This window comes from Thunnus albacares, chromosome 15 (assembly GCF_914725855.1).
Source record: "Thunnus albacares chromosome 15, fThuAlb1.1, whole genome shotgun sequence".
In the NCBI taxonomy this organism is placed as follows: domain Eukaryota; kingdom Metazoa; phylum Chordata; class Actinopteri; order Scombriformes; family Scombridae; genus Thunnus; species Thunnus albacares.
The window spans coordinates 23,271,424-23,294,842 of record NC_058120.1 but is presented as its reverse complement, the minus strand read 5'-3'; the positions used below and the strand labels follow the sequence as shown (position 1 = coordinate 23,294,842).

The following is a 23,419-nucleotide window of genomic DNA, read 5'->3' as shown; positions in this document are numbered from 1 at the left end:
CATTCTGATAAATCAAATTCAACATGTTCATGAAAAGTCAAATACTGTAACTTCTCACCTGTGAAATGTTATTCCTTGGTGCTTAGTTTTGTCATTTCTTTCTTTGGAACATCCAAAAGCAGCACAAAAGTCTGGCATTTTCTACAAAACTGGTAGAAAACCCGGGAATGGGTCAGTACGAACCAACAGGTCAGAACCCCTGAGCAAGATGGCGGCTGAAGAGACGCATCTCACAAGCTTGGACAAAGATGCTCTATGCCTGGATAGATCACATCGATGATTGTGATTGGTTTAAAGAAATAAAAACTATAATATATAATAAAAAAATACATTATACAGCTCTTATGATACATCCACGGTTTGTTTCCCCCCGAATCACCATGGCATCTATCTAACAACACTCACTTCCGGGTAGACAACCGACGGTTGATTTGAACTCCTGAGGTATGTGAAATTGGCAACCTTATTGTCATTTTCAGCCGTAACTGTAATGTTTAAAGATATATAGCTAAACACGGTGGTCCAACCTATCTGACGTCTCTGCTGTTTATTTTATGTACTGTGTTACTTTGCTAGCATCTGTGGTTTGTTTTGTTTTGTGGGGATCAACCTGGAGTTGAATTTTGAGTTGTAATTCTTTTATGTTTGTGAAACTGGATTGAATTGAACTGTTTTGGGGTTGTGGGGAAAACAAAACTGAGTCTTTACAGAGTGGCTTGAACTTTAAGACTGTGAGACGAGTTACACACACACTTAATCTCTCAGGTGGGGTAACAAAAAGTATAAAATCTCAGACATTTGTCTCCATTTGTGGACCTACTTCAATACAATAGAGTTCATAAAATTGTTGGTATTGGCATGTATCTATATTTAATTCCTCTCTCATACACAATAAAAGTGAATTGCTTTAGAGTCTATGGATTGGAATAAAACCAGCTACAGATCTTTCAACAAACAAAAATCACAAAATAACCAAACACAGACTCTCACCAAACCACTACTACTTCCCAATAAATGACACAAAGCAAACATGGCACTTACTTTATTCAAATCAAATTCATGAATCACTGTAATAATACCTATAGACCAACATCACATAACATGTGAATCATCTGATTGATAATCACATAATGATCAATAAAATGGTCACATTGTACTTCATGCACTCATATGCTGGAGGGTGTTCTCATAATGATTTAACAAACTCACATTAAAGATTAAATGGGTCATACATCTACACTCCAGTTCATGTACACGAGCCAGTACAGAAAATATATTTCTAATGCATTTAATCAACTTTAGTATCTGGAACTAGCTCGATGGGGAAAGAAATTGCAAGACAAATATCAACAAACATTTTTTCTCAGCCACAGTGACACTGATCATTCAAAGAGAAGCATAGCACGTTATCTTGGTTTCACCTGTCCTAAATCTGCAAACTAACTGGTCCACAGCCCAATTTCCACCACAGGACCTGACACTGTTAGCCAGAGCCTTATAAAGTCTCTATTATGGGGAAAACATTTTTTGAAAGTAGGCCACAATGGTCCTCGTGATACAATTTTACAAATGGACTATGTTGTCAGAACAGCCACTTGGGAAGACACACTATCCAAAGTGATGGCAGCATTCTGTGTGAAATCTCCATTCTTACCATAATTTTTTGTTACAACAGTTTTTAGTTGTAAATTAATAAGCATTATTTTTTTTTTTTAAATATCACATTATAAACATGCTGACTCAGCAGTGGCTCCAACAGGCCCCAGGTGGTTACTGGCTTTTGAAGGATGGTCAAACTCACTTTGGTTGACGTCCAACAATCGAAACAGGTCATTACAATCTATTGGCAGTAGCTGGCTTAAGCCACAAGAAAACAAAACACTCAAACATGGCCATAGGTTCCGGTGTACCGTTGAGATATTAATTTACAAGTAGGAACCAAAGCCATGGCACTTTAGTGAGTAAAACACAAAATATCAGTGGAGCAGGTCCTGCTTTGCTTCGAGGGACAAACTTAGAGTTGGCTGGTCAGACTTGCTCTGCCACAAGTCGAAGAGAAGGAGTCATTAGATCCTGTTAGTATTAAAAACACTGTCTGTTTTTAAATGGAGTCACACATCTTACAAGTTTCACTTTGAACCGTTGCATATTTATACGGACGAGGACGCAGCATGTGCTAAATTTCCATGGAACAGCATGAGTAAACTTATGATAAACTTACTCACTGCAATAGCAAAATGCTTTATGGTACAGTGCTATAAAATCAGTTTTCATGTGAAAGTGGAACAGCAGTGGTACGAACTGTGACCCTCTAAAAGGTTTCTAATAAATAATGTTCCATTACTGGGAAAAAGAAATACATAGCAACATTGCATAAAACAACCCAAGGCACGCAACTTTTCCCTTTGTTTACAGAGCGGTGCAAAGGCAGAAACTCAAGATCTATGATATTAACTACCTAGTGCTTGGTCTGAGAGTGTGTACTAGAGGGAGGTACTAGAGTGGGCCACAGCAGCCTGCTGAGAAGCTGGATGGGATTGTGTCCTGACATCAACTGACACGTTGAAGCTTTACTTAAAAAATAATAATAACTTAGTGCAGGAAACGGATGCTCATTTTCTGTTCCACATCCACCTTCTCCAAAACCTGTGAAAACAATCAAAACAGAGCAAGTTTAGTTGCCAAAAAACAACTGTATGTCTATGTTGTGGTTCTGTTATGTGTAATAGCATGACAACTTAACTGCCAGGCTTAGAGGCTTACTAAAGAGCTTAGCCAGTATTAACTGACACAAGCAAACTGTAATTATAAAAACAGTATGTTTGAATCCATTTGAAACTTGTTAGCAAGTCTTCACACAAATAATGAAACTGTGTGCTCAATATGATGATTCTGCGGCCAAAGTGAATAAATCCTGCACTGCTTTCATAGTAACTACACAAGGATACAAGTTTGCATATGCAAAGCCATCGTGTACTGGGTAAAATGTGTCCTTGAAAAACATTTTTTTCCTGTTCTGTGGCCACTCCTGGGCTTAAGTTTGTTTCCCCACTGAGGCTTCTGGTGCTAAAAATGTATGTGCTCATGCTAGTGGTATATGACCAGGCCTTTTATATAAAAAAAAGCATCAATCAAATACCATTTGTTATGTTGTTACTAGTTTAGAAACACTTAAAAATCAAAGAATATAGTAATATAAATAAGTAGGTAAGAAAGTCGTGCATGTGAGGACAGAACACAAAACTTGCCTTGATGAACTCATTGAAGGAAATGGAGTTATCTCCGTTCGTGTCGGCCTCCTGGATGGTCCTATCAGCAATGCTGCCTAGCTGTTCATCTGAAATGTTTACACCAACCATCATCCTTAAAACCTGTGAAGAATAAACAAGATGTTATTTTACAGTTAATGAATACTGGTGGAAAAAAGTTCCTGGTTTAAAGATTAGATAATAGTCATGGTGCATGCATTTAAGGACTACACAAGATAATTAGTAGTTATTTTGGTTAAATGGCAAGTAATTAGCATCCACACTCAACGTATATATATATACTGTACATAACAGTGAACACATTTACTGAAAAACAGGCACACAAACATTAAGTAGAGCTGCACGTTAAGAGTCTTAGAGGCTCGTGCATCACATGAAGCAGGCGACACAAATGTTTTGCGCAAAACAAGAGATCTGTCTGAGTCATTGAACCCCAAGCTTAAAGCAATTACAGGTCACACAATGTCACCGAAACCGAGATGGCTTCACAGAGGGACAACAAATAACACGGAGGGAGCACAGAGGAAGCCAAAATACAGGATATTAGGCTGTCTGGGAAAAATCAACCTGTAGTTAAGATGAGATATCACATCATTATCAGCACAAGGGCAAAGTCTGCTCATCAACATGGAAATCTCCCTCTCTCTCTCTCTCTCTTTCTCTCTCTCTATAGAGCTCTTTGAAATAGATATTGCACAATAGCATTTGTTCCTTTGTTAAACACGGAAGAGATAGCAAATATTACCATAAGGAAAAGTCTTTGAAAAATACTTACTTACCATCTGATTAATTTACTTTGTTTCAACAAACTGTACTGTGACTCAGCATTCCTGTTTACATCACAAACCAAACCACTCACCTGGAGCAGCTCATCCCGTGAGATTTTGTCATCCCTGTCCAGGTCATACAGACGAAAAGCAACTGGAAAAAAAAAAAAGAAAAGTGAAAATATATAAGTCATAAGAAACACACTAAGCTCATATTATGAAATCCTGTAAATGTTGATGATACCGGTCACTGGCTCCACCCAGACACGCCTGCGTGACCGAGCTCTACACTCACATAGCAGCTTGTTTGTCCGGCTGTTGAGTGGCTCACTGGCAGCAGCGTTCTTGTTCTTCTCATTGTCCTCTATGGGTCTGAAGTGAGCCAAGGTCCGCATGAAACCTCTGAAGTTAACCTGGTCCTCCCTGGGAACCGAGAAAAATCATTATGAGACAATAAAAGGATTTCAAGTAGGGGAAAAAATCATTTACTGAAAGTTTCTAGATAGCAGAAAATAACCAAACACTGATTTTTTAGTGTTAGCTCAGATTACTCTCACACTCGAGATAAACCTGTGTGGGCAGCACAATGAAACCTCCCAACTAGTCGTAACCTAACACCATTCCACAGAGTAAAACACTCTTCACCTCTATTCTCAAGTTGTTCTAAAGCAAAAAAAGCCAAAACCAGAGAAACAAGAGCACATCTGAAAGCATTAAAAGCCATGGCTAAAATTAAGACGCCTACACATCTGACTTTTTTGGATTTTAATGATACATCTGCCAACATCTGGTTTTCAACTTCCACACCGATAAAAAAGAAAAACAGCTGCCAAATATATAGAGAGAACCTGCGGTGCTTGAAACCCCAACTGATTTTTTTTTTTTTTCCTACACAGAACTGGCAGAAAAGACTGAAGCTTCTCAAGTCTGCAGTCTAGGAGCCGCAACTGAGAAGCATGACAGGCTGGTTCGGCTTTGTGGTGGTTGTGACTCAAATGTATAATGCGCACTCCTGCGAAAAACAAGACCAATAACAGGAACAACTCACCCTTCAGGAAAGAAGGCATTGATGATTCTGTCTCCCAGAGGATTAATAGCCAACTCTGGGATCCTCTGGAAATCTTCTCGACTGCAGGATGAAGATATGATGGAGTGAAGTTGCAACATAATACATTTTAAGAAATAATGTCAAATTGTTCAATTAAAATCCCTACATCAAATTATAATAAACTCAAAAAAGGAGAACTGTCCACATAACCAGCATCTTTCAGTTCTAAAAAGTGTTTTGGCTGCTAAAATAGATCAAGTGAAGTCAGTGAAATAGCTTTTTGTCTCATTGTAAAGGTCTACCAGTGGAACCAGAAGTTGGCCTGCTGAGATACATGTAAAATCTCACTGTTGTGGCAACTAATGGATGACAAGAAAGTCACCTTGAATATAAATGAGGCTGATACTGACTGCATGCCGTGACTTAAAGCCTCGGGGCAAGATCAACAGGAAACAAGACTTGTTATGTGTAAACACAACATTTTTCAAAAGAATTAGTTCAATGACACCGCAGACAGATTATATGATTGCTTTTTTTTTTAAACCCTTGAAAGTCTAATTTGCAAATGAATACTCAAATCAGAGTGGATTGCAAAACAAAGTTTCACACTAAGCAGCCTTAATGATTACCAATGTCTTCACCTATTGCTCGCTCTGTTCAGACTGAGGATAGAGCTAGAAGTTAATCACAAACTGTAGAAATGTCACACTGACGTCTCAACCGGACACTCAAAATCTGACAGTGCTCAGATAAGTTTTGATTATGAATCACAGTGGCACATATCTAAAGATGACTGAGGTTTTGCTAAACTGTGACTGACCACCTTTGTGTAATGACAACACAGTGTCACTAACTGACTGAAAACAGTTTTAAAAACAACTTTTATACACTTTTCAGCAAATTTGACACCAAATGAGTAAAATCTATTAAAATACTTGTTCATATGAATTCAACTTAAAATGCCGTTTTGTTTATGCTTATTTCTTGTATTTACTTCCCAATTATGCTACAAGAACAACAACATTCTGTACACAATGGTGACAAAAACACACTTTCTTAATAAAAAGGGAAAAAACACAGACAAAGCTAAACATTACCTGAAGGCACCTTCATTTAATAACAAGTTTAATATCATATAATGATTAAGGAACCAAACCAGCTATGTGAAAGTTTCACATTGGTGCTTATTTATATGATATGACTGCTTACCTGAGGGTGCCGTTTTCTCCTTTATCCAGACTGGTGAAGCGGCTGTACAGGCGAGTAATCTGACTGTGGGAGACTGCAGGGAGGATACACAAGACGGCAAAGATGTTACTAACAAACGACCTGCAGATGACTATGAAAAAAGTAGGCAGGCAAAATAGCCTTTCGCCTGATGACTAAACATCACTACACTATCAGAAATCATTGATAACAACTGTTGGGGATTATGTGGTTGCACAACTTCCCTGTTTAATTACTTTAACTGTAACTGTCTACCTGCAGTGAGTGTCAGCGATAATGTTTAAGTACAGAGTGGCTAATATTTCTGCGTCTTCATCGTCATCTTCAACACAGGAATTAGTCTTAAGGCCACAACTTACAGCCAGTCTCCTTCTTAATTTCCTCAATTTCCTCTTCTCGCAGTAACGTGGACGCTCGGGAGCCCATGGTGAAACGTTTTGGATTGAGCAACCAAACCAGCTGTGAAATAATCTCGACCCGGACCCTAGCAAGCAGGCTAACTTAGCGAGCTAAAAAAAAACTGCCTCGCTCGCCCTGCTGTGAACAAACAGCCGTTACAGCAAGAGTTTAATCCAATCTGCCGTTTTCTGTCCTCCTAGCGATGTAGGTCGGCGGTTATTCAGTTCTACTATTAAAGCTTTTGTACGGTCCGTCGTGTTTTCATGTTATGGGTTTCGGTCAGGTTATCTTCCTGTTTTATGAAGTGGGCAGGCATTAAATGAAGCCACCTCCCTAACAATACGCAATATTTTTTTTCCTAGGATGGTGAAGTCATGACCCGCCCTACTCTGCCTGTGATTGGCTAGTGCTCTTTATCTTCGTTGTTTGGGTTGGTTAGATTTAGGCATGTGGAGTGAGATTGGCTAGGATTAGGGTAAGGATATCAGGGAAAGCCAATCAGAGACAGAGAAGGGCGGGTCATAACTTCGCCATCCTTGGAAAAAAAATTGGTTACAGGACGTTCTCTGCGGAATTTGGTAGCACCGTTTCTTGCCTGCTTAAAATTGTGTAAAATTTGTATTGTGTGTTGTAGCTGCATAATTATGTTTCAGCATATTTTTGTCTCAGTTAAACAAATAAAGCTAATATTTACAATTATTAGCTTTATTATTAAAGGAAACCAAGGAGTATACATTATCTTCATCCATCCTGCGAGAGTGACCGTCTCAACCCTAACACTCAATCAGCCTTTGAGCTGAAAATATAGAAATTTCACTTCATCACTTTATCTTTTTTTTGTTTTGTTTTACATATATAATTTAATATATAATACTTATATATAATTTTATTACAATGTAATTTATTTCACTTTTTAGTTATTTTTATTTGATTTTATCAGTATTTGAGGCATTTGAGCTAATAAAAATATCTAAATTTCAAGGCGAACACACAGAGCGGATTTAATGCCAATATCTAATAATTAATCATCACGTCTAATGATAAAAACGTCAAACTGTTAAAGCAATAAATTACCTTGATAATTAAAGAACTCCTCCAGAAATATTTTTAAAATGTAAAAAGTAAAATATTCTACTTTGAATTTGTGTCTGATATGTTCAATTAGTTAAAAAAACAACTCCTTCTTCCCCATTAATAACAATACAATATAATATTTTTAAAAAACAACAACAACCCAGAATTGGATATACAAATAATGTACATTTTAAAAGTTTACCACATGACACGATGGTGGTCCGATTTAAATTCTCGTTTTCAATACCACTGATGTTGCTCACCGTTTCACTGTTTATAACGATGAGTAACAAATCTCTAAACTATGTTAACTTTTTAAAGTTTTTTATGTCTTTCCTTTTTTCACTTATTTTGAATATTTTTTGTCTCTCATTGATTTATTTTGTATTTTTCCCTTATTTATAAATATTTATATACTATTTTTTGTTGGTCTTATCAGCAATCCTGTATTGTGTTGTGTAGTTGTTTTGTTATTTATTTATGCCATTTTTTGTTGAATAAAGTTTTGTATAAAACAAACAAACAAATAAACAAACAGACAAACAAACAAACAAACAGACAGACAAACAAGCAAACATTGTACCGTGGTTGCTTGCAAAACTAGCTGTGATGTCACAGTGTCATCTTGTACCTACACGTCTTAAACAATAAGAAAACAACATTTATGAGTTGAGGGGATTTTAATGTAATTTAATGTGTACATAAAATAATAAGTATTCACAGCCAAACATCAGATAATAAATATTCACAACAAATAAAGAAAAGTGAAACATAAAAATAAATCTAATGATAAAAATATCAATTAATAAATACCATAGTACACAGTGAGATTAATTAAAGGTCAAACATTATAAATGGACAGGTCAAATAATGAACAGTCAGCCATAAAATAATAAATACAGTGGTAGAATATTATAAAATCACTCATCAAATAAGAAAAGTCCAACAAATAAATTTAACACATCTTTGTGTTTTAAATTTTGAGCTGCAAGTGAAACTTTCACCACCAGATGTCACAATTTCATTATTTCATGTATACTTGAATTTTTCAATGCAGCATTCAGTTGATTTACAAAATGCAGCTGTCTATCAAAACCACACAACCAACGCCCCAAACAGTCAGCAGAATCTGTGGCTCCAACAGGAAACAGGCTGATGTCATCATCTCTGCAGGTATTTAATCTGAAACCAAAACATTTGACCAGTTTGACCAATTCAATTTCTGACCTGATGATAACACAGGGATGATCACCAGGGTTGCAACAGCTCATGCAAATGGGGAAACTAATATATGCATTATATCAATCAACCGTATCAGTTTGGTAAAAGAGCTTTTATTTCTGCTGCTCCTTATACTTGGAATCTTCTACAGACTGAGTTAACATCATGAGTCACTGGTTTCTCTGCGCAGGTTTAAAGCTTTGCTGCATCATCATCATCTTTTCTGCCAGTGTCAGTGAGGTTGTTGGGAGGTTTTTAATGCCTCAGATTGCTGCAGTTTCTCAATCCAATTCTACTATTAAGGTTGTATGTTTATTTTCTCTTTTATTGTAAATTTATTCATGATTTTATTATGTTATACTGACTAACGAGAGGTCTGTCTGTATTGCTTGTTTTTATGTTGTTTGTCTGAAACGTCATGCTGCTGCCTGTCTTGGCCAGGACACTGTTGCAAAAGAGATTTTTAATCTCAGTGAGGTTTTCCTGGTAACACAAGGTTAAAGTAAATAAAAATAAAAATCCATCCAATAGTTGTCGAAACATTTCACTCAAGACTACAAGTGTCAACCTTCAACCTGATGGAGGCAGTAAAGTCATGGTGTCATTAAAGTCACCAGGATTCGTTCTCTGTAACCCACAAATATCTGAAGCAAATTCCATCCAATATTTTTTTGGAGTCGTGTCACTTTGCTGGTGAAATATTTCAACATCTCAAACATCTGGATTGGCACAAAATGTTGTACAAGCAGTCACGGTTGACAGAAGATGGATCCTACTGAGTTTGATGATCCACTGACTCTTCATCCAGTGTCATCATCAGGTCAATATTTGGTCAAATATCAAACAGACTGACTTTCTCTTAATGAGTATTTCAGCCTTACAGAGCTGCTAGCGAGGCTGTACACTTGTAGCAGTCATGATTGCAAGCTATTATTGAAAATCAGTCTACTATGTTTTAAAATAAAGTGTAAAAGCTAAATGAAAAGCTGAAAAAATATGAATCTTGTTTTTTTATTTAACATTGGTGAATAGACATCTTATCACTAGATGAAAAGTCATGTCTCTTACGTATCTGATGTTCACACTGGGCACAATTCTCAAACAGAAACTTTTTAACATTGATACAATGAGTGTAAATGTCTTGTCCCTCTTTGTATATTGTTCCAGTTCTTTTTAAGTGTTCAGTATTATATTATTTGCTAAAACATAATCAAGGCTTTGTGCTATAAAAAAAAAAAGGGGGAAGCGGGTAATTTAATGTGGTCAAGACCCAAAACACAATTCAGTTTCCCAGCACTAAATGATTCTCAGACAGAAATATCTTGTAAAACGTAACAGGTGACAAATAATCCCCATGAAGTTCACAGTAGTTTATGGTAAAAGAGGATGTTTGTGTCTCTATTACGCTCTATAACTGGTTTCTGATTGTGGGAAAATAGGCTCTAGGTAGGTTTTTAATCCTCTTCTGAAGACTGGCTACTATTATATGTAAAGAATACATGTATGCTAAACAACAGCTATGTTAAATATCATCTCTCACAAAAATTGTCATAAGATGTTAATAAAAACAAACACTCAATATCAACAGAGGTAAAATAAGAGTCATTTTGTAGCAGTTTTGGTCTGTTGGATTTTATTTCAAGATCCTTGTATTACAGCAAAGTCTCTTCAGGATCAACAAACATTCAGTGTTTAGTGGTTTGCCCTTAACATGTCAATCAAACATTCATAAAGCTGAGAGCTGCTAATAAAGCTGAGGGCAAATTTTCATCAATATATCTTGAATCAGAAGCAGTAAAATATCATCCACAAACCATTCACAGTGATAGTGCAACTCACCATAAAAACAAGTAAAAAAAAATCTCACTAAAATCAAAAAAACTTCACAAATCTTTAAAAAAAAAAAAAAAAAAAAAAAAAGTTATAGTGTATTGATAAAAGAATAACGTTGACTCCACGTCAGATTGATTGGTAAGAAGTGCAAAGAGACGCCTCGTCTGCTCGGGTCTTCCTGCGTGAAGAACCAGATTGATCTTAGGCTTTAATGGATTTATAGAAATCCTGTTTACTTGCTGAAATGACATTCTGAGTCCATGGCCAGCTGGATTCTGCAGAGACACAAGACAAAAATATTAGTTTATCTTTTTAAACCTTCACGGGGATAGCGCCTTGGAACTTTGTATTAGTTTAACTGGGGTTTTGGTAAACATTCGGACTGCTTGGCTGCGACTAGTGAACACAATTCAAAAACAGGATATTCAGTGTAGAGTGGTCAAACATTTTTGATCCATGACCAAAGCTACATAAAAGCAGCTTGTAAGAGTCTGTCTAATCCATGTTTATATAATGTAATAATGTTTATACATCATAAACAGAGTGATCTACTTGTGGTTTTTAATGCAAAACTTTGATATTATTTATGGTCTAACTGTAGTTTTAGGGGCTTTTCTCGTCAATGCATCTTCAACTTTGCTCTTTGGTCTGTTTTTTGCTGATCTGACACGTAACTTCCCCCTATTGGAATGGTATTATCTTATCTTACAATTTCAAATAAACAACAAATATTGAAGAAGAGCTGAAGAATTATGACCAAAAAAAAATGGCATAAAAAAATCCAGGTCCAGGCACTCAAGGTAGGTTTGAAAAATAAAAAGGCCTTTATTTCAGTGGACTAGTCATTAAAAAACCCCCCAAGAACCCACACCCACGTGTCTGCTTGCACCTTGTTTAGGGTGTGGAGACAGAGACTTTTATGCCTTTTTTTGGTCATAACTCTTCCGCTCCTCTTAAATATTATTCCCTTCCATGAGCACCAGTGGTTTGAGGGACACCAGCAGCACTCCTGGTACTTAACACAATAACAAATATGATGATAAACGGCTTTTCCTTAAGGATCAGGCTGGCAATAATCTACGTTTTATGTTTTATATCTATCTTTTGGTTATCATCAACGAATCCCATAAATACAAGAATATAAATGTCACCAGACTTTACCTTCCAGGTGTGGAAATAACTGAATATCCCACTGTGTCAATTTAAAGCGCATGGCTGGTGTTTTTTCTGTATTTTTCTTATTGTTAATAAATCTCATGTGCAGAGCCATAAAATGGTTCAGCACAGAGCAAATTAACATTCATACTCCACGTCATATCCTTTAACATTAAATTTAGTTTTATATAGATTAAACTAAATATATAAAAAGAGTTATGACCGACTGAAACACACCACAATCAGATTACTTCTTCTCCTTTACTCTCACATCAGAACGATAAAACCACAAATGCAACAAATAGGGAGGTAAAAAAAAAAAAAAAGGGAAGTAGACTGTACCTTGATGCAGGGTATCCTCTCTCACACATGTTCACCAGAGCGTACAGATGCCTCAGAGCGTATTCAAACTGAAACACAAGAGAACGTGATATGTCAGAAATGTTTCCCAGTCTGTGTTTCACATGATTTCTACCAGCTGTATTTGTGGCCCATTCAAAATGTCAAACAGTTCCAGAAAAAGGGGGAAATTTTAAAGAGTAAAAACCAAACAGCAGCATGAAAATACCCAAGAAGAACATACTGTGTTGAAGTCTTACAAACATCTCAATTCTCGTCTCTATATTAAAGGTTGCTCGGTAACATGAGGCCATGTCACAGGAAACTCAGATGGAGGTGGGGCAATAAACACCTTCTGTATGATATATATTTGCCTCATCTATTTTATGATCTCCTTTTCTGATCCTGGATATTTTCTGACTTTAATTTATTTAAATACAAAAGCACATAAAGGTTACATGAAATTACAACTACAAAAGATTAACTTGGTTATATATCATATCAAAGTAGCGTGTATGGAGTGGTGGAAAGAGCACGGCATTTAAAGCTTTTAGAGGGTGGTGGTGGGTTTTTTTTTTTTTGGGCCTTTACAAAAATCAAAAACACAAGAGTTAAAGTGTGAGAAATGGATGAAACTGTGTGTTTATCTGCTCTAATATCTTCCAGACGCCAAAAACATCTGTGGTTGCCTTCTTTTTTTTAACTTCTGTGTGAAATCTTTAACCCATTGTTTTTAAAAAAAAAAAAAAACTGCAAATGTACTACGCTAGAATGTAAAGTTTCACAAGCATATCAACAGTAACTAAGGAGGGCGGGGCTTAGTTAACAGTCATTGTCATTCTGGTTGCTGCCTGATCAACCAGAGCATCTGTATCCTCTACATTTCTCTCACACTTCTTTTTCCTGCACCTCTGTCGTTCATGATCATCCAGGTCATGTGATAAAATCAAGAAGTCGAGAGGTCGAGTTTATTCTGCTCTTGCTGCTTGCTGTCCGTCTCTCTGCTTTAGTGTTAGCTGAATGCAAAAAGGGTGAATGTCTGACACCAACATATGAATAGCATGTGAAACAGATCTGGCATTTCCCCTTTTTGAAGCAAAACCCGACACTTTGTCATGTGAGTAAGTTTCAACTAGAAGCTACAGATGAATCCTGCCAAAGCTGTGACCGATCAACCATTAATTTTATACATTTGGACAGGGTGGCACCACTTTAAATATGCAGATTCTTGCGTGCAGCTCTACCTCAGTTTTGTGCCAGTTGTAGCAGTTGTGTTTGTAGTGGTTAACCGCAGCCTTGTAACACTGATGCTGGGACAGTTCGGCTCTCTCGTTGAGAATCTCCTCGGCCTTGAGCTTGTCGCCGGTCACCTTCTCGACAACTTGGCGCATCGTCTCAGCCATCATCTCTCTGACCTGAACACACACACACACACACAGAAACATACACACACACATGTTGGCACACTTTTAGAAATCTGCAACGTGGGAACTGTCATGGTAAATTCTCCATTTGTGCACTCACAACCCTGTGATGAATCTGATTTGCATGGCCCGCTTGAACAGACATTAACAGAACAGACAGGAAACATGCAAATTTCTGCACACAGCTAAAAACACCAGATAGACTTGAAACAGAGATACCTGAGAAGGAAAACTCACTGAAGGCTTTGCCATTCTTTACCTTGAGGTGAGCGTTGATTTCCATCAGCAGCCCTCTTACACGTGTGATATCATTGGAGGCCATCATCTTCCTCTTGAGGATGGCCAGAGGAACGTCAGGGCTCGGGGTCAGGTCGAGGTTTGTAATTGGCTGCAGGGTCATTGGAGCTGGCTGGCTGTTTGCCTTGTGGTTTCCCTGAAATGCTACGACCTTCATGTGGGCCAGAGTCTGCGGGGAAAGTAAGACACTCTAGATAAGGACAGGAACCCAAACCCTTTTCCCTTCACCATCACTTTTCTGCCAGTCATCTTTGAAATAAAACAGTATCTCTCCCAAAATATTTCTTGGCTGGAAACTCAGCAAACAGACAAAAAAAAAAGTATTTGTTCATAACAGGTTGTTCATTTCAAATAACTCTACATTTTCAGCAGCGTTCATTCTTTTCTCTCACCTTGTTTCCGTACTGCTGGACGTGGCTGGTGTTTGTGTGGCTCTTTACGATCTTGAACTGCTTTAGCAAGGTTTCTTTTGACAGGTCCTCCTGAGAGCACAATGAAAAACAACATCACAACCAATTATTGGCCATTTTTTTTGGAAAATATGACTAATCATGTTGAAAACTTCTCTTTTATTTAGGGATAATGTTCAGGTGAAGCCATTTATTTTCACATAATTGTGTGCACCCTTTTTAAAATCATAATGATAACTGAAATCACCTAAATGGCCCTGATCAAGGGACCTGAGAGAAAAGGTGGTTGAATTTCCGCCACGACTGCCAGGAAATTTGTTTGCGTTGCAATGAAAAACCCACGCGCAACTTCAACTGAAGTACAGGCTACTCCGCAAAGACGTGGTGTTTCTATTTCAAGATGCACAATAAAAGAGGTACTTGAATAAAAATGGGCTGCGTGGTCGAGTTGCCAGAAAAAAGCTGTTACTGCGCCACAAAACAGCCCACTTACAGCACCTAGACAAGCCTCAACACCTCTGGGACAGTGTCATTTGGAGTGATGTGACCAAAATTGAACTTTATGGTCACAACTATTAACACTTTGAATGGTATATCACAAATGATTAAAGTGTTCTGTAGATGAAATTCAAGTTTCTGTTTTGTTATTCTTGCATACTGTAAGTACACAGATTGTATCTCTGCTCATGCAAACCTCAGACTTTAAACCTGTTGGTTAAAAACAAACCGTTGCTACTGATTTTGGAAACGATAACCGTCACCACTTCCTGTTCCTGCTTATTTTACTCCAGGTGTACACAGGAAATAAACCTATGTATCACATATATTCAGAGTTGTAATTGTACTGTATAATATCAGTCAGCAGTTGTATAATTACCATTAATTGTATAAAAATATAGGTAACTAGAAAAGACAATGTTTTATGAAGAAAATGCAGTTGCTAGCTCGCTGAAATTGCTCATATTTTTTTGGAAACTGCAACCACAAACAGTGTAAACAAGTTAAAATTGTTTAAAATCTGAATTATTTGCATGTGGAACTTTGTATTCGAAAGCAATTGAAGTTGGAGCACTGAAAGGGTTCGAAGTGTCTGTTGAAGCTGAAGAGACGTAAGCATTTGAAGTCTGTTGAAGTGTTATTTCTGAAAGCATTTGAACATCTAGTTTCATGTTTAAACCCTGCAGGCAGTTGAATTATCAGTTTGCATGCAAACAGTGAAAGTACGAACAGTTCAAGGGTAACATTTAAAGGATGACATTTAAAGAGAATGAGATGAAAGCACTTGAAGGGAAGTTAAATTGTAAGTCATGTATAATTCAGTAAGTAAGTAAAGTAAAACTCAGTAAAGTTCAGTCACTATAAAATCATTTAATTAATATGTCAGTGTATTCAGGGATAAACTCCTTTTAAACTTACTGCCTTTATTAGTGGCAAAATATGACATCACTCACCACATCAGAGTCCTCCATCCAGTTAACGCTGTACCAGTCTCCCAGGTACGTGTCCCTCTTCTCGTCATAGTAGCAGGCATAAGAGGACTCATGAGGGTTGGCAGCTGTGGTGGCGTACACTGAAAAACACAGACACATCCTCAGGTTATAATGTGTAAAAGTATAGTAGGAAATGATCATTTTAAAGCAGGAAAACCTAAATATAACTCACATGTCTGCCTCTAACAGGTAAAAAAAAACACTTGAGAGACAACACCTGAAGTACTAATGAAGAGTTTATAAACTTTAAGTGTCAAAATGTGATGTTAAAACTGTCTTTGGTTACAGATGATAAAACCAGGACCTTGATCCACGTCCTGTACAGGTCCTGACTGTTATGTTCATCACATGAGGCCGAGCACATGACACAGTGACTGGGCTCACAAAATACCACGAGCCATGACGCTGACCTCACAGTCTGAGCAGAAGTGACAAACGACTAAGAGTGAAAAACTGAAGTAAAGTCCACAAACAGTGCTGACCTCAGTGTATTATAGTCAGGATATCACTACTATTACAAAACAAGTTGTGCTTCATAGTTGTTTTTAAATTCAACATCAGATGTGGGTGAAGTCAAACTGTCACGAGGGAAAGTCAAGTTCATGTTGTTGCTGAATGAAAAAGGGTTTCGTAGAGTTCATCGACCGAAGCTTCTTATTGATCGTTGAAGTTCCCTTATCTCTGTTTTACTGGAAAGTTGACTCATCCTGATGAGATTCATTTCAACTCACCGTTAATGTTAGCAGGCAGGTGGTTCATCATTGATCCCGACTCACACGCCTCGATGTAGAACACCATCTGTGTGTGTGTGTGTGAGGAAGGAGGTTGTGTGGCAGAAAAACAAGACAACTGTTATGATCTGATCTTCCTGCACAGCAACATAATCAGCTGATTGGATTTTACTGCTCAGCCACATACTGTAGGGCATGTATATACATGTAGGCCTGAGAAATTACACAACAGCATGCGTACCCTTTTGTATTTCTTATTTGTGTGCATGTATTTAATGGTTGTTTGGAGGTCGTCAACTTGGAGCTGCAGAGAGAGAGAGAGAGAGAACAAAAATACTTTAATTTGACAGTTTCAGAGCAGGTAATAACCTGACGCGCCAGATGGTTTGTTACACAGAACCATCTGAGAAATTGTCCTTGGAAACTGTTTAGAAAGTGGCAGGCACTTTCAAAAAATACTTGGCAGGTGATTGAATCCTCACAGGATACCAACTGGTCAGAAACATTGGTGGTGTTAAAAAAAAAAATTATAGTTGCAATGATTAGTCGATTAACCAATTACTCCATCGACAGAAAATCTCAGAATTTTCTGGTTACGGCTTCTTAAATGTGAATATTTTCTGGTGGCCTTAGGTCGCTATCACAGTAAACTGAATGTCTTTGGCGTTGTGGACTGTAGGTCGGGACAAAACAAGACATTTTAGGCTGTATCTCGGGCTTTTGGGAAATTTTTCACCATTTTCTGAAATTTCATTGACCAAACAACTAATCGTTTAATCGAGAGAATCATCGACAGATTAACTGATAACAAAAAATTAGTTGCAGCCCTGAAAAAAAAGGTATCATTTTGGTTATCAGTGATTGTTTTGCTATCTTGTTGGATTAGTTTGGGGGGTACTCAGGAGGTAGAGCGGGAAGATCAGCGGTTTGATCCCCACTTCCTCCAGTCCACATGTTGAAGTGTCCTAGGGCAAGATACTGAACCCCAAATTGCAGGTGTGTGTGTATGTGTGTGTGTGAATGAGCTTTAGATTAGATCCGTTGCATGGTAGCCTCTGCCACCAGCGTAGGAGTGTGAATGTTGACATGTATTGTAAAACGCTTTGAGTGGTTGAAGACTAGAAAAGAGCTATATAAGTGCAGTTTACTTTGAAGTATTGAGAAAAATGTCTATATATGGTAAGATATTCAAATATATATATATATATAAAAAAAGACAACTATTCTTGGGCAAGAGACATCTGAGTCACTCAGGGCTTATTTGACACAGCATAAAAGAGTTAGTTCCTGGTTTATTTTTTTAAATGACAACTAACTGGCTTGTCTGTGTCTGTTTCAGTAAGTTCAGGAGGAGTGAACGTGAGAGAGCAGGAAGTAAAAAGTGCTCACATCATCATTAGGGAAGGCCAGAATGCCTGGGGCCCCGTGATCGGTGAAGTAAACAAACACGTGATCTTTGGGCCCGCTGCAAAGACAAAGAGAACAAGTTTAGAAAAACAAAAAACTTTATAAACCAGATATGTGCTGTTCAGATTCCTTTTATCACTTGCCTCTTCAACACTTTTCCAGAGCCGCCTTTGACTTTTGAAGAGTCGCCCTTCAGCACTGCCAGGAAGTTTTCAGGGGTGACATCCTGCAGGAGAAAACCAGGATGTGCGGCGCATGAATCACAGGTTAAAAAACAAAGTTTGCTTTTAACATCAAAGTCTCTTCGAACAAACTGCAAAACACTGATTCCTCCGTTATAAAAGATTCTATGGATTTGCACTATTGTACAAATATTTGCGCTGAAGCACTCACCTCCCCGGTGTAGTCTTTAGGAACTCCCTTGTACACATCTGTGCCATTTGGCCTGTTGATCAGTATTCCAGGGGTGGGGTTGCTGGGAACAACAATATGATTCAGATTATTAGAGGGAAGTGCGAACGGCTGACAAAACACTTCTACATGATGACGGGGCGGCAGATGAATGATATACTGATCAGGTGACAGTCAGACACTGGTTACAACTCCACAGCGCTTCAGGTTTTTCCTCATTCACTGCAAAAAAAAAAAAATCACGTCCTGCGACTCTCAACATGAAAGCACTTCGCATGAACTTAATGAGAAACATCTCTAGTGAATACTGGAGAAGCTTCAGCTGTCAGTAATTGTGTCACCGCTGATTTGAGAAAACATCTGCACTCTCGCCTGCACTGTTGTAATACAAGTTAGTTATTAACCTCGAATCCAAATCGAGGCCGATAATCACGTCAGCCAACGGATATAAAAACAATCAATGTTGCATAACTCGTCTCAGAAACTTGACCTACATTATGTGGAGGTGTTTTGATACGTGGACACGTCGCCCAACAGTGAAGTTAATAACAGCAGTGATCCTCAGCCGATCACTGGTAATTACTATTCAATCAATCAGCAGTGTGAATAAACTGTTCACATGAGCTTCCATCTAAAAAAATAAATCAACAACTTTCATAATAGAGTAATCGTTTACATATTGCAAATAATATAATAACTATATATATATTGAAAACAGTATATTGTAGTTATTTTATATAATTTAGCCTTTAATTGCATTTATTTTACCTATCTCATTGTTTTTTTATTTTGATTTCTGTTGAGTGGTTGCTGTAACACTTTAATTTCTCTTTAGAATTAATAAAAGTTATCTATCCATCTATCTATCTATCTATCTATCTATCTATCTATCTCTCCATCCATCTGTCATTTGTCAAGAAAACATACACCTGTTACAGCTTCTCAAATATGAGGTTTTGCTGCAATATCTCTGTTTTAGATCACTGCATACTGAATATATTTGTTTTTGGCCTGTTGGTCAGACAAAACAAGACATTTGAAGACGTCACCTTGGACTCTAGGAACCTCTGATGGGCATCTTTCACTACAGAGTAATTGAAAAACTAATTAACAGATCACCAGATGATGAAAAATTATTATTTGCATCTCTAGTTAACTATTTGGAGATAATCAACATGTAGAGTTTACATGTTTCTCCTATTGCCTCTGAATTCTATATAAGCCTTAATCTAGACATACAATAAACTTCTCCATACAACAACACTGACAAGTCAAAACTGAACCTGGGTGTGTATGTTTTACACTCTTGCTTCTCAGTGCATGTCAGGGCTTAACATTGATCCTGATTCTGACTGAAACCGATGGATCCGCTTTCACTACTGCTCCTCTGTCCAGTAACCATGTCAGTAATATAACTCCAGGCACTCAAAGCCCTGAAGGAGCACCAAAATTAGTTCCTTGTGACTTTTCTCTTTTTAACTCATCTTGTTTGCAGAGCTTCCTGCTTTGAATTCTGCTGCTCAGAAAATGAAGGACGCAGGGACGACGTGCCACAGCGACATGAGAAATGCCAACATGAGAGTGCAATTATTATGTCTTACAGTCGAGCAGCTCTTTATGAAGTAGGGCTGCAACTAATGACTATCAATTCATCTGATGTTTATTTTCTCAACCCGCTGATTTATCATTAAGTCCAAAAACTATCAGAAAAGCCCGAGATGATGTCATGAAATCGCTTCATTTTGTCTGACCAACTCTCTTAAACCTACATTTTCAGTCTACTGTCACATGAAACAAAGAAAAACAGCTGTTGCTCAATGTAGAGAAGCGGAAATAAGGGAATGTTTGAGCAATTTTGTTAAAAAAAAACAAACATGTAGAATTAGGAAATAATTGCAAATTATTTCTCTGTCAGTGGAATAATCAATTAATAGACTAATTGTTTCAGTTCTTCTGTCAAGTTTATGTAGTTCAAATGTTTTCTGATGGTCTGACCCATGGAAATTATAAGTGTCATCATTACTCATTAACTTTAGTGCTTAAGTCTGTACAGCGCCTCAAATTTTGCTATTTAGAACAGTAACGCAGCATGTAAATAATGAGCAAAGTTGTAAGTATGCTTTTAACTGAAACATGCAACATAGCATGTATTAGTGATTTACGAAACACTTCGAAAAAATATAAAACTCTGCGTTTAGGAACTGAGTTGGATATATAAAGATATATAACCTTTATTTTCACATTCGTGTAACGTGTAAAGGGGAAGGAAAGAAAGCCAAGTCAACTAACAGAACGTGACTACAGTGGAGCTTTAGAACACTTATGGGGAAGAAGGAGTCCTGGTATCACAGAGATAAAGTAACATAAAAAAGTCAACTCACTCCTCACTGTTTGCCAAGTCATCGTACATCATAACCACAATCTGCTCATCTGGGATGCCATTCTTGTGGACAATCTGGTAGGCATGGCAAGCATCAGCCTGAGAGAGAGGAAGAGAGGGAGGAAGAGAGAGAGTACGGGTCAGCAGTACATTATCACCATTAGTCTCTGAGACTGGAGAAGCTCTGGGAAAACAAACATTATGAAGGGGAAGTGGCTTATCTGCAGCTGTGAAAGAAGTATTCAGATCCTTTACTTCAGTTTACCAATACAGCAATGGAAAAATACTCCATTACAAGTAAAGTTCTGCATGAAAAATCCTACTTATATAAAAGTACATAAGTATTAGCAGCTTGATGTAGTTAAAGTATTGCAGTAAAAGTAGTGTTTTGGTCCCTCTGACTGATATATGATTATATATGACATCATTAGATTATTAATACTGAAGCATCAGTGTTAGAGCAGCATGTTACTGTTGTAGCTGCTGGAGGTGGAGCTAGTTTGAACTACTTTATATACAGTTAGCTAGTTTAGTCCAGTGGTTCCCAACCTAGGGGTCAGGCCCCTCCAAAAGGGTCACCAGATAAATCTGAGGGGTTATGAGATGATTAATGGGAGAGAAAAGAAGAAAAAACAAAGTTCTGATACACAAATCTGTTTTCAGTTTTTGGACTTTTTCTCTAATCTTTGATTTTTGGTGAAATATTGAAGTGAAACCATGTGAGATGTTTAGAGGAAAAAAATCACTATTTGGTGGAGCTGTTAACAAGTCATAGACATCTGAAATGTGACCCCGACTACACACTGCTGTTTATAAAGATGTCAAAAGCCAAAAAGGGTGGAAAGCACTGGTTTCATCTTTAACAATGTGTTGTATTTTATATTAAAAGCTTGTTATATTATCCATTGTGTCAAATCTTCATCTGAAAAGTAACTAAAGCTGTCAAATAAATGTAGTGGAGTAGAAAGTACAATATGTCCCTCTGAAATGTAGTAGAGTGGAAGTATAAAGTAGCATCAAATCTCAATACTGCACTTAAGCACAATACTTGAGTAAATGTTCTTATCTGAGGTGCTCTTATCAAAAACAATACTGGATTATTACGGAAACAATAGAGTCATGCACAGTTTGCACATGATAAGGTGACATTGTGGCAAAGGTTTCGTGTGGTTTCGTGTAGTTTCTTTGTTGTACACCTCTCACCTGGTGTCTGTAGTTGTACCAGCCGTTGGAACCGGCTACAATAACAACCCAGTTTTTTCCACCGTCTGGCTCCTCGGTGGGAAATGAATTTACAAGCCCGAGACCCAGGCCGAGCAGGGCGAAGAGGACTGACCGACACATATCCTCGGCTTCTGTGGGAGCCCTGTATGGATGAAAGGGTAAATTAATACCTCTCCTCGTCACGTCCCCTCCCAGAATAATGGTAGCTTTACTGGCTGAACTTTCGGGTAGCGACAAATAACGATAGCTAAACAGAAAAAAAAACACAAACTCACCACCTGATCGCCTCTATGTCACATGATAATGATATCTATCCTATTCCGGGAAAGCTAACTTGGCTAACTGGCAGCACAACAAGCTACAAACAAAACGGTGAACTTTAAAAGCTCAAACAAAGCTATCAAAACATACTCAGAATTAATATCAGTGGAAAAAAATAAATATATATATTTTTTACCTTTTGTTTGTTGTGTTGCACGTAGAAGACAGCGGAGAACTACATGTACATCCTCGTCAGGAAACACCGGGATATTTATACGTGACGTCGGGAAAAAAAAACGGTTGATAGGAATGTCACCGCAGCAGCCAATCAGAGAGCTCGGTAGGCGGGGCTTCGCTGTAAACAGTCATGTGGGTGAAAAACAACATGTATGAACTTGACCTCGACTGTTTTCTGGTGAAAGTAAAAAACTAGATAAACTTTTGACTTCCAGTCGATTATCATTACTGAGCAAACAAGTCTTTCTATGAACAATAACATCAAGCATTTATTTATTTTAGAAAAAATACATGCCTGTTGCCTTCACTAACATTAAAAAAAAAAACTGAAAAAAATAGCTGTAACACCTGAACACTACCTGTTAAAGTTAAGTATGCATGAAAATGGTATAAAAAGGAGTGCAATGTAAGGTCATACAGACAGAGCAAACTGTTACCCTGAGGAATCAAATACTGTCTTTGAGCACGATGTTATAAGTTCTGGGTTGACTAGTAATGCACAATATTAATATATTTCTGTGTGGAAAACTCTAGTTGTGAGTTTTAGATTTATTTTTAAACGGAGCATTTAAATTATAAGAAGCTAAAAACACAAACATATAAAATATCCAGTATATATGCATGCAGCAGTTTTAAAATGGATTTCTGTACGATAGTGTGCTGTATATGAATGTAGTAATTCTTCAGAGCTGCAGATTATTCACATATGAACAGTGGATGGTACTGGTTTTGCAGCATGTTGTGTAACTCCTTATAAACTGTTAATGTGGGCACAGTAAAGGCCTGTCATATGACTCTCTGACACAACAGACTTA

At 37.5% G+C, this 23,419-nt stretch overlaps 2 protein-coding genes across 2 annotated transcripts; both read right to left on the bottom strand.

The window, feature by feature from the left end:
* Positions 1-1,026: 1,026 nt before the first annotated feature.
* Positions 1,027-7,022, bottom strand: chp1 (calcineurin-like EF-hand protein 1). Its single transcript, XM_044375396.1, has 7 exons — positions 6,671-7,022; positions 6,294-6,366; positions 5,085-5,165; positions 4,332-4,459; positions 4,129-4,190; positions 3,249-3,371; positions 1,027-2,646 (listed from the first exon to the last, which is right to left on the bottom strand). The coding sequence occupies exons 1-7, from the start codon at positions 6,735-6,737 to the stop codon at positions 2,593-2,595; spliced, it is 588 nt and encodes a 195-aa protein (XP_044231331.1). The 5' UTR covers positions 6,738-7,022; the 3' UTR covers positions 1,027-2,592.
* A 3,599-nt stretch (positions 7,023-10,621) lies between these two features.
* Positions 10,622-22,672, bottom strand: lgmn (legumain). Its single transcript, XM_044375678.1, has 14 exons — positions 22,564-22,672; positions 22,086-22,248; positions 20,884-20,981; positions 18,485-18,566; positions 18,235-18,317; positions 18,074-18,149; positions 16,926-16,988; positions 16,685-16,751; positions 15,915-16,033; positions 14,446-14,535; positions 14,016-14,222; positions 13,577-13,747; positions 12,336-12,403; positions 10,622-11,113 (listed from the first exon to the last, which is right to left on the bottom strand). The coding sequence occupies exons 2-14, from the start codon at positions 22,224-22,226 to the stop codon at positions 11,071-11,073; spliced, it is 1,308 nt and encodes a 435-aa protein (XP_044231613.1). The 5' UTR covers positions 22,227-22,248; positions 22,564-22,672; the 3' UTR covers positions 10,622-11,070.
* Between the last annotated feature and the right edge of the window lie 747 nt (positions 22,673-23,419).